Genomic DNA, 12,747 nt, shown 5'->3' with positions numbered 1-12,747 from the left:
AAAACACTACAGGGTCGTGATGGCTTTCTGTGAATTTCATATGGCCATGGCTTGTGGCAGGAAGCTGGTTTTAAAATCTTTTGCACGCTCAGAGGTTTCTCTCCACACAGATTTCCTAACCTGGTCTGGGTCCGGGCTCATCTGGAGCCTGCTGGAACTCCCATAATAACAAGATATTTAGCCTCCTGACTGAGCACACATCACCACCACCCACCTCCACAATATCTTCATCTTGCACAACTGAAACTCTGTCCCCACAAATACTGGCTCCCACCGCTCCTCTCCAGGCCCTGGCAGCCACCATTCTGACTTCTGTCTTGGTGACTCGGTCTGCTCCAGAGACCTGGGTGGGGCATGGCAGCAGTGGTGCAGCCTGTGCTTAGCACGCGAGGCCCTGGGTTCCAGCCCCAGCACAGGGACCTCAGAAGAGCAGAATCCTGCAACATCTTGACTCAGATGGTTGTGTCATCTTGAGCCTATGAGTCCTCCCTTTCCTAAAACCTATACAGTAGGAAGGTCTCTGGGCCCTCAGGGAGAAGTTCACGAGCTCCTCTTGCCTAACCCCATTCTTTGGAGACACAGTCATCCCTCCTTATCTGGGTTGTGAAGTTCAAGACCAGTGACCTAAAGTACAAGTCTCAACAAGGAAGTACTCCGGGTCTTATTGAAAATAACCATAACAAAGTTCAGGCCTCTTATTCTAGAAAAGTAATATGATTGTCCCCACTGGAACCTCAAGAGTTGGAATTCCAGTTAAGAGGATCCGTATGTTTCACCAGCTTGTGGAATTCCCGACACCGGGGCACGTGGCAGGCTAGGGGTTCGGAGCCCCAGAGGGAAGGCCTAGATGGCAGCGCGCTGGGGTGTGGCAGGAAGAGAGAGGCAGGTTTGTGACAAGTGTCAACTCCCACATCCCCTTCAGACGACTGCTGCTTGAACTGATTCGTAGCTTGTCCTGTATAGACCAGGCACTCACCTCACTTCCAGTTAGCATTATGTTTATCAAAATCATGATTATGATCAACACCTCGTTTAGTCCTTACAAGCCCTGTGAACCAGGTGCCATTATCACTCCCATCTTGCAGGTGAGGAAACCGAGGGAGAGAGGCAGGCCACACAACTTGCCCAAAGGTGAGAGCTCCCCCGAGGGCAGCGGGTCTGTGCTCCACAGCTGAATTCTAACATTGACAACAATAAAAACTTTCCACTGACCTAAGTATAGTCTTCTCCCCATGGTTGCCTGGTTATCTTTTACTGGTCAAAATTAGATTCTAGCCTTCAGGCGAGGTGTGTTGTTGGGAGACTTGTAATTTGTTTCTTTTCAGTGCCTCACTGCACTATTCTGTTTACCTGGTAGGCCATTTTAAATGCTATTTAAATTCTAACAAGACTCCACCCCTGTCCTGTATTGTTATGGTGTGAGCACTAGTTCACAAAGCAGCCGTGTCCTCATTATTTCCCTAATTGCAGAGTATCCACTTTAAGAAGAAAGGCTGTGATCAGGGTGACTGTAAAGCTGTAATGATGGTGGGAGTTCCGATGTTCAGACCCAGTAAAGAAAGCAGGTCTGACCAAGGGGGCAAATGGCATTTGTAACTGTTCACAGATCATGGACGCACAGAATCACAAATGTCAGCCTAGAACTGAGAGTTCAGTAAGAGAGTTTGTCATAAAATAAACAAGCTCCCGAACACTCCAATGTCCTACCATAACTTTTTTTAATAACGGGGAGAAGATAAGATCCCATCCAAAGTAGCATACAGAAATAAAGGAATATGCAGGAGCAATGAGAAAAACCACTGTAGTTTGCCATGGGACACACGGAACTGAGAAGTGCACAAGAAACACCTTGTTCCCGAGTGAGAAGACTCAGTGTTGAAAAGATGTTAATCTGTCCCCAGATGATTTGTAAAGATAATGTCATGAAATAAAATCCAGTTTAGGGGGATGGTTTGGGTTGATTTTAAAGGTTAACAAATAGATTCAGAAGTTAATGCAGAAGAATAAATGGTGAGGGCCGGGGTGTGTGTAGCTCAGTGGCAGAGTGCGTGCCCGTGTGGGCAAGGCCTTGGGTTCGATCCCCAGCACCATCAAAAAAAAGAAAAGAAGAAGAGTAAGTTGTGAACCCAGCCAAGAACTTTTTGAAAAAGAATAATGAGGGTGATTTCCAACTGTTTTGCAGCCGCGGGTTCCAGGTTCTTCTCTTCCCTATACAGACACCTTTGGTAGGTCCTTTACTGACTGCTTCCCAGACAAAGTTCAAACTCCTTAAACCGAGGATTAAGAAGAAAGCACACATGCTAATAATATCTAAAGGAATTCCATAAGGCTGCACAATCCGGGTTCCAGAGGACGAGAGCAGCCCTTTGTTACTCTGACTTCCTTCCCTGGTCTCTATGTAAACATGTTTTACATGGTCGCATTCCTAAGGACTTGTTCAAAACCCAGAGCACCAGAGCTTGGCTTTGGGAACAAGGACCAGCAACTGCGACACTGTGGGCTCCAGGGTGGCAGCTGCCTGGAAGGGCAGAAGCTCCCTAAGTGCTCGGCCATGCAGATGGAGGCCTTAAACCTAGTCCACGCTGACCAGGGGACCCCAGCCTCCACCCACGCTGACCAAGGGACCCCGGCCTCCACCCACGACGCCTGGGACCTATATGTACATTATAATCTGGCATCCCTTGCCTTGTAGGAAATCATCTATGCACTGTAAAGTCCCAGATGAAATGAGCTGCCACTTCTCCCTTGTGGCCCTGGTGTGGACCGGGCCCCACTCCCACTACTGTGCTGTCCTCGGGCCAGTCAAGCCTGGTGGCAGTACCTCTCCCAGATTTAGGCAGGAAGCTGGAAGGGTGGTGGGATTCGCTAGAAACTGTAAACTAGTAAGTGGCAGAGCAGGAATTCAAACCTGACTGTCTGCGTTGGAGTTTGACATCTTCCCCACAAATCCCTGGTGTTCTGTGCGGGGGTCGTGGGGAGCAAGGGTCATGGGGTGCAGGGGTGCATGCTCCCCGGCAACCTCTGCTCTCCCATCAGGCCTTCTCAGAGGTGCTGCAAAGCAATACCAAATCCTCTGATCTCCTCACCCCTCTGTTCTTCCGGCCCACAAGGAGGACTGGATGACATCTCTGACCACTGCCCCTCCCACTCTCAGTGTTCCTGAAGCCAACCTTCTTGTTCCTGACCTCCAGCCCTACCAGGGGATGCCTTTACACATCTCCATCCCAACCATTATCGTACATGTTTTCGGCAGTCTACTGGGGCATGGCTCATCTGGGTGCGGGCCATGTCCCCTACATCAGGAAGCCATTGGGCAATGTCTGGGCTGTTGCTGGGGTGGAACACAGGCTGCTGCTTAGTGGGTGGAGGCCAGAACACTGCTGGACAGCCCATGACACGCCCCGCAGCCTCCCACAGCCAAGAAACATCTGACCCCCAATGCCAGCAGGGCCAGGGTGAGGGACCCTGCTCTCTCTTTACTGGAGCTCCCCCGAAGCCTAATACCACGTTCAACAGGGCGCTGCCCCTGGAGGTGGGGGTGGGGGGACTTCCGTATAATCCGAGTAACTAAAATTAAACCAATGGTCAGAAGAAAACCTCCATTTGGAAATCCTGTGGCCGTTCAGGCCACACCCTTCCATTACGCACAGGCGCTGCCCCACGAGGAACGGGGTGTAAAGGTGACGCGCCAAGAGTAGCTATTTGATCTCCAGTTATTCCAGAATTTCCACTCTTGTGCCAAACATATCTCTCCAGACTGCTGTGAGCTGCTGGTCCTTAGACTCCCCGTGAAGTTCATCTACAATCCTCCTTTCCCAGAGGTGAGGCTCTTGTGCTATCCGTACGATCTTCTCTAAAGACGATGGTGCAGGTGAATAGGCAAGATCGGAGCTGCTCCTGGGCTGGCACTTTTCTATAGTCTAGCGGTTGAGACTTGAGTTTGCACCATCATCAGGGGCTGGAGTGCAGAGGGGAGCCACAGGAGTTCAAGCCTGGGCATGGACTTTAGCAGCCTGCTGAAGTGTGTTCAGTCTTTGTTTTTCTTTAGGGAAATTCCTTTTCTTGGCAAGTTTATTTGAGGGATGCTGCTTAGGGAGTTTCTATGCCTTAGCCTGTAAGGTTCTCACTATTCCTGTCAGTTTGGACAGTTCCTAATTTAGGTAATCTGCAAGCCACGGTCTTAGGCAGCAGTACCTGGACTGTGAACCTTTGAATCCATCCTAAGCACCCTCGAACCTCCCTGCTTGCGATGGGGTGTTGTTTATGACCCCCAAACTTCCTTTCTGAGGATGACGTTTGTCAATCACATTTGAAGCCTAGTCAGCTTTTGGATTTTTCAGCTATTAGAACATTTATTCCATGGCTGTGATTGTTAGGAACATCCTGTCTTTTCTAGAATGTTAAACTCATAAGCAGGATTACTGAGACAATGCCAAATAGATGGGTATCTATCTATCTATCTATCTATCTATCTATCTATCTATCTATATTCCTCTCATTTATTTTGAAATTCCCATTTCCATTCTAGTGTATATTGAAGTATTTGATCTATTGTTTGTCGTGGGGGTCTTCTGCTCACTAGTGAATATCATGGTTGGGAGTAAAGCCTGCTTTCCCATACTGCTATCTATTCTGATCAAAAGCACCTTAAGTGGATTACTCTGTGCGTGTACATAGATAGACGTTTTTTTGTTTTTTTTTACATCTGAGGTGATTTTGGCAGGCTTTTCAGTTTGCTCCTATTTGACAGAGCCATACCTGATGGACTTTGTTGGTCTTGTTTTCAACATTTTTAGAAAACAATCAGAAGGTGTTTACAAAGCACCTTGTTCATGACAAGCAGCATTGATCTCCTGGGGGATGCTTGTTGGAGGGGCTGGCGGCCTCTTCCTCAGTTGCTGTGTACAGGGGATGTTTCTGCGACCACTCTGGCCTGGTCCTAAAGACCACCAATTCTGAAGGTGGATCGGGAAAGCAGACACATTGGGGATTGCTATGGACTTGCTCCTGGACACTTTGGGAGATGATTTCACCTGAGGTAACACAGTCGGGCTTGGAGGAACTCCTGGAAGGCCTCTGTGTCCAGGTACCGACGAGAGCATGATCCTGGCTGGCCAGGTCCAGCTCTGTGATGGACCCTGCTGACTGTGGCCCTGCTTCTCCTCCGCCCCCAACCCCACCCTGCACCGTCCCTGATCCTGCTTCTGGCCTGCCACTCCTGGCCACTCGGGTCCTCTCACGCCCATCGAGGCAGGCCCGTCCCTGAGTCAGTACTTGGTGCAGTGCCTGGTGGCCCCCCTGGCCCCTTCCATCCCTGAACTGGCTGCTCTGGGGCCACATCCTGGCACCCCCACCCCATCTTTTCTCACTCTCCTTTCAGCCCCCAGACAGGCTTAAGTGCCTTCCCTCCTTAATAGCCCCCGAAGAGTCAAATGACGATCTCTCCCTCTCAGACCTCCCGGTGGTCCAGCCTTTCTCCCAGAATCTCAGCAACAGAAAGAAAGCAGTAATCACTGCTCTGCTACTTGCCAATTAAAGGCCTTCTCAACCTTGTTCTCGTTGCTCCGTGGCTTCCAAGAGACGCCTCTATTTCTGTCTCTCTAACTACCCTTCTCTGCCGTGGCTTGTTCCTTACCCATTGAATCATCCATTGAATGTGGGAGTCCCCGGACTCCTCACTCCAGCCTCTTTTCCTCTTTATGCCTGCGGGCAGTTTTTATCATCTCCTTCAAGTGGTTAGTGCTTTTGTGCCAAGATGCCTAGTAGACACCTCCACTGAGCTTCAAATTCAGTTCAGCCAAAAATCCAACTCAGAAAGTCAAAAAGAATTTGAAAAAAAAAAAAAAAAAGGAGCAAATTCTGGGTGTTAGGTAGTTATGGGAAAAAACCCTAAAGACGTATTATTAAAAGAGTGGGTCTATTCCTAATTGCTACAAATCAATGAGAGTTCATGGTAACCTATCAAAGTCCTGTGTTTTACTAACAGAACTCCCCTCTGTCTTCCTACCTACTACCCAGCATTTATGCAGTGGCCACCCATTTGTGTTCCAAACATTCCTGAAGAGTCCCCATTCCAGAAGAGCCCATCACAGGCTGGAGGCCAGTGGGGATAGGGAAGGAGGTTGTTAGCCCCTGGGTCAGGGCAGCTGTGAGGAGACACCACTGTGTAAAGCCCAACCCAGTGGCTGCTGGAGGGCCGCTCACCATTGCCTCCAGCTCTCTGGCTTCCTGTGTTCCTATCCACAGGATCAGGCACTCAGGATCCTGGCCTGCATGTCAGGCTCGCTCTGGGCCTGAGCTGACTGTGGGATGCCACTTTCTTTACAGGTAGCATGTAGGGGCTGGCTCCCCCATTTGATTCCCCTACCAATGCCACTACCCCCTCCCACCAGTATCCCTGGGAGATCTGGCTCCTGGCCCCGACCTGGGTGTGTGCACTGTCTTGCCAATGGCCCTGGGTAGGAGGTGGGATTGCTGGGCTAGACCCAGGGAGAGCCAAGGGCATTTCCTGAGCCCACCTGATGATGCCTGCTCCCCCTGAGGACCCTGGGTGTCTGGGAGCACCTGTGTCAGGCAGCATGCAGGTGCCTTCCATGACTGCCTGCTCAAGGGCTTTCAGTGCAACCTGGGTCAAAAACCTGGTTTCACTCTTCCAAAAGGCCCATGGACAAGTTGATACTCTTGTGAGCCTCCGCATGGGTACACAGTACTTGGTAGGCTGACAGGTGTTGTGCAAATCCTGAGCAACTATTTCGTGAACCACATTTATAATGTGAAGCATTTTTAGATAATTGTCATGAAAAGAATCCAAACAAAGTAACATAAATGTCAATCCATTGTGTGTACAAGTCACTTAGAGATGTTTATTCTGTAGTCATCAATGTGGCCGGTGATTCATGTTTGTGGAAAGCAGATGTTAGGGCTGTGATCTAGAAAAGTGATCTTGGTTGGCTTCCTGACCTAGTGGGGAGGCTGAGAGCCACTCTCCCTGGCTGTCCGCCTTCTACTTTGTGCTGTCTTCCTGTAAAGATCTGTCTCCAGCCCTGCGCCTAGCACCAAACCACAGCGGAAGGAAAAGCTATTGCTCCTAGCGACAGGCGGTTACCAAGGAGACCAAGTAAACCAAGTTCATGCATGGCCCCAAGTTGGCTCCGTCCTCTGGTTTCCGCCAGTGAGCTGTGATTCTGATGTTCCCCAAATTCAGACCATGCTATTACCTTTGGTCCTTTTCTCAGGAATCCTCCCTGTACAATGAAGTTCCTGCATATGATCTTGTGCATCTGAGAACCGCTTTTGAAAATTCAGATGCATAACGTCCACTGAGAGCATATGGCAAGGAAGAGTCACAAGCACGGTAGACAGTTAGACTCTCCCAAACCTAATGTGCCTTCTCGACAGAGACCCCGGACTTAATTAGTGCAGTAGGTCAAATCTGTGTTTTTTTTACAGGTCAGTGAGTAGCTGGCGGTTAGGAAGGGGCCAGAAATCCAGTCGGCTTGTTAGAAGTGGCTGTCCACTGACTGCCCTTACCCAGGAAGGAGAAAGCCAGCCTCTGCACCATGGACCTCACAACTCTTTATATAAACACTTTTTCTGGAGCCATAGTCCAGATGGACAGGGGCCCCTTGTGCCTCTCAGATTGTCAAAGGTGCCCTGGGGTTTCTTCTGCCAACCGGCCGGAGGGTAGAAACCTGGGCTTCTTGTCTGACTTTTTCATACCCTTAGGTGGGTTTAGTTGTGTCTTCCCCAGGGTGAAGAATGTTACATTACTCTGCCAAGCCACCTTTCGAGCTGTGAGTATTGGGGTGAAAACTCTGTAGACCTCCACATTTCCAGTCCATACCCCCACCCTGGCTTCCTAGCAGGCTTTCCCCGCTCCAGGTTTGCAGGTTCCAGTGACCCAACCACCCCCATCCAATTTGCCTAAGAGCGGGGTTGAAGGAGAGGTCATTAATTTGTATCAAGATTAGTGGAGGCAAGTGTGGATCCACTACACTTTATTCCTGGGCCCCTGGGACCTAAATACCATCACCAGGGGATGTAGCAAGCCTCGGCAGAGACTCTCACATTTCCCCTAGAACTAGGCATGGCACAGAGGTCAGCCACCGTGCCGTAGCCTGGGCTGACCCCCAGCACAAAAGGGCATCCTCCATCCAGAAGTGTGTTACTGTGCTGCTGCCCAGTGGCTCTGGCATCTCTGTGCACTTGTCCCTGTTCTGCTGTAGTGATGTGCTTCTTATTTCCTGGCAGTGTCCCAGCATCGTCCACCTCCTTGACCCTCTCCAGTTTTTGTGGAGGATACTTTATTCTCTTCCTTCAGTTGTCCCCAGTCTCTCTGGCTGGCTCACCCCAGTTCTCAGCCTTTTAACCCGCCTTCTTCTTGCTGTGGAGGAGGCTGGGTGTCTTGAGTGGGGGTGCCTGCTAGGGGACTGATAAAGCAGTAAGGTGGGTGTTGGTGTGATTTTTATGGGACTTCCTGGACACCGGGCTCACCCTCGGGTCCTCTGCTTTATGGGGCACGTCATTATCGATGGTGTATTTTACTGCGACTCCTTGAGAGCCTAGCTAAGTAACCTGTTCAAGATCCCACAGTGACCAGCAGAGCTGAGACACAGGCCAGGTGGTTCAGCTTTAAAGCCCCTCTGCCCACCCAGTCCTGTGGTTTTCAGAAGCTGATGGCTAGCAAGTGACTGTCTGCCTTGAGATTGGGAGAATGCTCCCCGGGCCAGATACAGGCGTCTTCAGGCATTCCTTTGGGGAAACAGAGCAAACGAAGACTGTCCCAATGTCCTGTTCTGGGAGATAGGTCACAGGGTTCCAGGTGGCATGTAAAATCCGTCTATATTAAAATATTCAAACTTTAGTCTCGGAACACTACTAATTGGCTGCCATTCTCATCTGTGAAGTTGTTACTAGGAAAATTATAATCATTCCCTATGATAAATTCCATAAATCCCACTGTTGCTTATGTAGCTTAAAATTATCTTCTCCAATTCAGTGAGGGTTGTAGAATCCAGAATTGTTGGGGAATCCAGAATTTTGTTGGGGAACTGGGCATTAAACACAGGAGCAGTCTACCATGGAGATACATCCCCAGCCCTTACTAAGTTGCCAGGTTTGCCATCCTCCTGCCTAAGCCTCCTGAGTAGCTTGGATTTCAGGCATGTGCCACTGCACCTGACCATGTCAGCTTTTCAAAACAATGTTACACTGAGAAGCCAGCTACTAAAAGCCAGGCATTTCATCCCCTTAGAGAGTCGTTTCTATGAGCCTGAGATGTTATCCACCAAGCTTGGCATTCTGTTCACCTTTGACTTTAAACCTGTGGAGTTTCTCCCACAGCGACTTCTAGCCTTTACTCAGGCTTCCGTTTCCTTCTGCTGTACCCCAGAAAACCCACCGGCCCTGCTGCCCACTCCTTCTGAGCCCCTTCCCTCAAGCAGGTTCGCGGGTCCACATCGGAAGGCGAGTGCACACAGGTGTGCGCTAACTTGTTAACAAGAGTTGGGTCTGGGGGAGAAAACTGGGGCTTTTAAAAGCTTAAAAGTGAATCTGGTCTCTCCTCCCTCTTTCTGGAGCCGCCTGGGCAGAGAAGCAGGCCAGGTGATTCTGCTGCGTCTCCCGCTCCGAGCCGCGACGCGACCTTCCTGAGAAGGGTCTGAGAAAACGTGTCCCCAGGACTTGATCTGGAGAGGGCCTCGCAGAACAGGCGGAGAGGGCGCGGGGACATTTCAGGCGCAGCAGGCCTCGAGCGTGGCCGGGACGGCTGACTTCCTAATTGAAATCCGCACCTCTTCCTTCCCGTCGCGGTTTCTGTCCACTTCGGGACCATCACCTCGCTTTGCCTGCAGAACCTTTTTATAGTAGGAGGGCCGCCGGCTCAGGGGGGCGCATTCTGGAAGTCGGGTCGCACGGTACCAGGGGCAGCCCTTCTACGCACGACGCCGGGCGGAGCCTGGCACGGTCTTCCCCACCGAAGCCTGGACCGCGCAAAGCCCGGACCCTGGGCCACCGAATCCGCCGGACGTCTCACACTCCCGTTGCTCGTTCTCGCCCCTGGGCCGACCCCTGAAACCAACCCCTCCCGGCGGCGACGCTCTAGCAGGGTACCGCGCCGGCAGGTGCGGCGGAACTCGGGCAGAGCTCGCGCGTCCGGGAGTTCAGCTTCGCCCCGCCCCCTGCGGCCCCGCCCCCGGCCGGCCCCTCACCGAGCCGCCCCGCCCCGCGCCCGTCTTCCCCTAGACACCCGCTTCCCTGGGCTGGCCCCGCTGACTCAGCCAGGACTTGCGGGCGGCCAGGGCGGGGCGTCGGGCGAGGCCCGCTGGGCCTCTCTCCCCACCGCCTTTCCGGTGTGAGCCGGAGGGACTGGGTGGTGATTGATGGCGGCGCAGCTGGAGCGCGGGCGGGGCGCGCACTGGGCGGGAGGCCGGCGAGAGCAAGGCCCTCGGGCAGGGCGGGCGGGGCGCGCGGGGCGGGACGGGTCCCGGGGGCGGGGCGAGGGGCCGGGCGGGACCCCGGGGGCGGGGTGCAGGCGGCCCGGGGCCCCTCTCTACGCGCTCTCCCCGCCCCCGGGGGCCTGCGGCCACCTGCGCCCCGCCCCGCGGGCCGCGCCCGAGCCGGGGATCCGCTGAGCCGCGCGTGTGGGCTCCGGGGCTCGTCCGGCTGGCCAGGCGCCCGCGTTTCTGCGGCGAGTTCCCGGCCCGGGCGGACCGCAGCTCTGGGGATGCGGCAGCGTTGAGAGCTCGCCTCCAGCGGACACCGGAGCCGGTCGCGGAGAGTCCTCCTGGGGTGGGAAGTTGGGTCCGCTCCGCACTCCGGCATCATGGCCAGCCCTGCGGGGTCGCAGAACAAGGAAATAGACTGTCTGAGTCCAGAAGCTCAAAGACTGGTAAGAGGAAGGCGCGTTTCCCAGGCTTTGTTTCCGGACTGCGAGCGGTCCCGTCGGGTTGGCGCTTGACTGCTCGAAGGTCAAGGGCAGCCCGCGCCCTCCGCCGCAGCCGTCGGTGCCCAAGGAGGGGCGGAGTGGGCTCGGCCAGGCCGGGACCCTCCTCGCATGTCCCTGCACGGATGCCCGGAAAGAGCAGGCTTTGCTCCCTGACCACCAGTAAGTTGGCCGAGTGTCCCGTGCCGCTTGTTACGCGCTGGAAAGCACCACTGACTGCCTGGCGCCCCTTCCAAGGACGAAAAGAAACGTGGTCTCTGCGGGTGGTGATGTCTGTTGACAGGTTCTTCCCGCTCGGGTTGGCTCTGGCTAGGACCCAGCCGAGGTCTGAGGACCGCGCGGGGTCAAAGTTCCACCGAAGCTGCTAGCTTGGTATTTTACAAAATGCCGCACCTGGGAGCTGGTGTTCCAGGCTGCCGCGCTCAACCATGGGCGGACACCACTAGTGATTGGAATGGTGTGGAGCATTTCCCGGGCTCCTGACCTAGGACACCTCCTTAGAGGTTCCAAGCCCATCTAAGCTGGTCTCCTGGGGTCTTCCAGGTCTGGGCAGGATCCTCCACGTGGCAATCCGTTACCCAACACCACACTCCCTAGAGGATGTCAGGGTAATTGGGCCTTAAAATTGGGCAAGGGGCAAGGTGGGGAAAGTTTGTGATTACCCATTTTTGTGCAGCTTATGGTGGTTAATTGTGAATAGAAATTTTTAAAAGTAAAGGAGTGGAAAAATACTTTGGAAAAGAAATACTCCATGGAGTTATTACTACAGAGAGACCCTAGATTTCCACTTTATTGGGTTTTTGTGGAACCTTGATAAAAATGTGAGCCCACCACAGCCGCTCTTTCCCAGGTAGGAATTAATCATCCAGTAGGTGTTCATGGAGATTCAGGATGAAGTAGACTGCTGCTCTCCTTGGAAGACCACTACTTACTAGGAAGTGCTGGAGAGGTATAGGCACAAATTCTAATGAAGGCACACTCAAAAATTAAGTTCTTGCTGAGGACTGTTACGTGTGCTTATGGTTTTTGTGTTTTGGATTTTTAAGTGTCCATTTAAAGTGCTTCTATGAGCTCATTTAAAGTTTAGGCAGTAGGCCAGACTATTGGATCTGGTTCTTCCACTTCAACCCAGGAACCAGGTTCCTAATGAGTTTCTAGGGCCCTGGGAACCTGCAGGGAGACCCTGGAATCCCCATCAGGGAAGAGACTTGAAAGAAGGAGGGACAGCAATGCCCTGAGCTGCTGGTGTTCAGAGAAACAACCCAGGCAGACCATAGAAGGCAAGACTGGGTGGACGTTAACCCTGGGCACGATCCTTGCACCAAGAGCCAACTGTTCCAGTCTTGGAGAAGGAAGAGTGAACGTTGGGAACAGGGTGTGAGGAAAGCAGGGACTGCTGGAGGAAGTGTCCAGTGAACCCACCTGCCGCACTCCTAGACACTGGGTGTGAGTCTGCTGAACACAGGGAGCCCCAGGGGGCCTGGGTTAGACGCTGCTGGACCTGCAGGGAAGCCTGGAGCTGGGTCCCATTCAGTGGGTGCCCATTGGTACCAGGCCCACCATCCCTCAGCCCCAACCCGGAATTGAGTAACCTCAGAAAATGGAAAGAAGTGTGTGTGTGTGTGTGTGAGAGAGAGAGAGAAAGAGAGAGAGAGAAAGTCTATGGTAGAATTCATTTGGCAGTGAGGCCTGCCCTGACCCAGGGGAAGCTATTTTTAGTCTTTTTTGTTTTTAAATCTCTCTAGTGTGAATGTCCATACATTTCTCTGCAGCCTTGTTCGTGTATTGATTAAGGGCTGCTTGTC

General features: G+C 52.6%; 1 protein-coding gene across 36 annotated transcripts in view; it reads left to right on the top strand.

Moving 5' to 3' along the window:
* The window catches only part of Lrrfip1 (LRR binding FLII interacting protein 1), a 124,617-nt gene that overhangs the window by 43,447 nt on the left and 68,423 nt on the right, over positions 1 to 12,747 (top strand). For 2 of the 36 annotated variants that reach the window (XM_046456974.2, XM_046456973.2), the window contains exon 1: positions 10,592 to 10,888. The exons of 26 other annotated variants lie outside the window; for them this stretch is intronic. In XM_046456974.2, the coding sequence (XP_046312930.1) occupies positions 10,823 to 10,888 (66 nt within the window). In that variant the 5' untranslated portion in view covers positions 10,592 to 10,822. Of the gene's footprint in view, positions 1 to 10,588; positions 10,889 to 10,918; positions 11,105 to 12,747 lie in introns of those variants that run through there. 8 more of the 36 variants (XM_046456999.2, XM_046456997.2, XM_046456982.2 and 5 more) reach the window with 6 other exon arrangements.

The sequence above is a fragment of the Marmota monax genome, unplaced genomic scaffold (assembly GCF_021218885.2).
Source record: "Marmota monax isolate L192 unplaced genomic scaffold, Marmota_monax_Labrador192_F-V1.1 WCK01_AAM20220418_F8-fsc00230, whole genome shotgun sequence".
In the NCBI taxonomy this organism is placed as follows: Eukaryota; Metazoa; Chordata; class Mammalia; order Rodentia; family Sciuridae; genus Marmota; species Marmota monax.
This window is presented reverse-complemented; position numbering and strand designations above follow the sequence as displayed.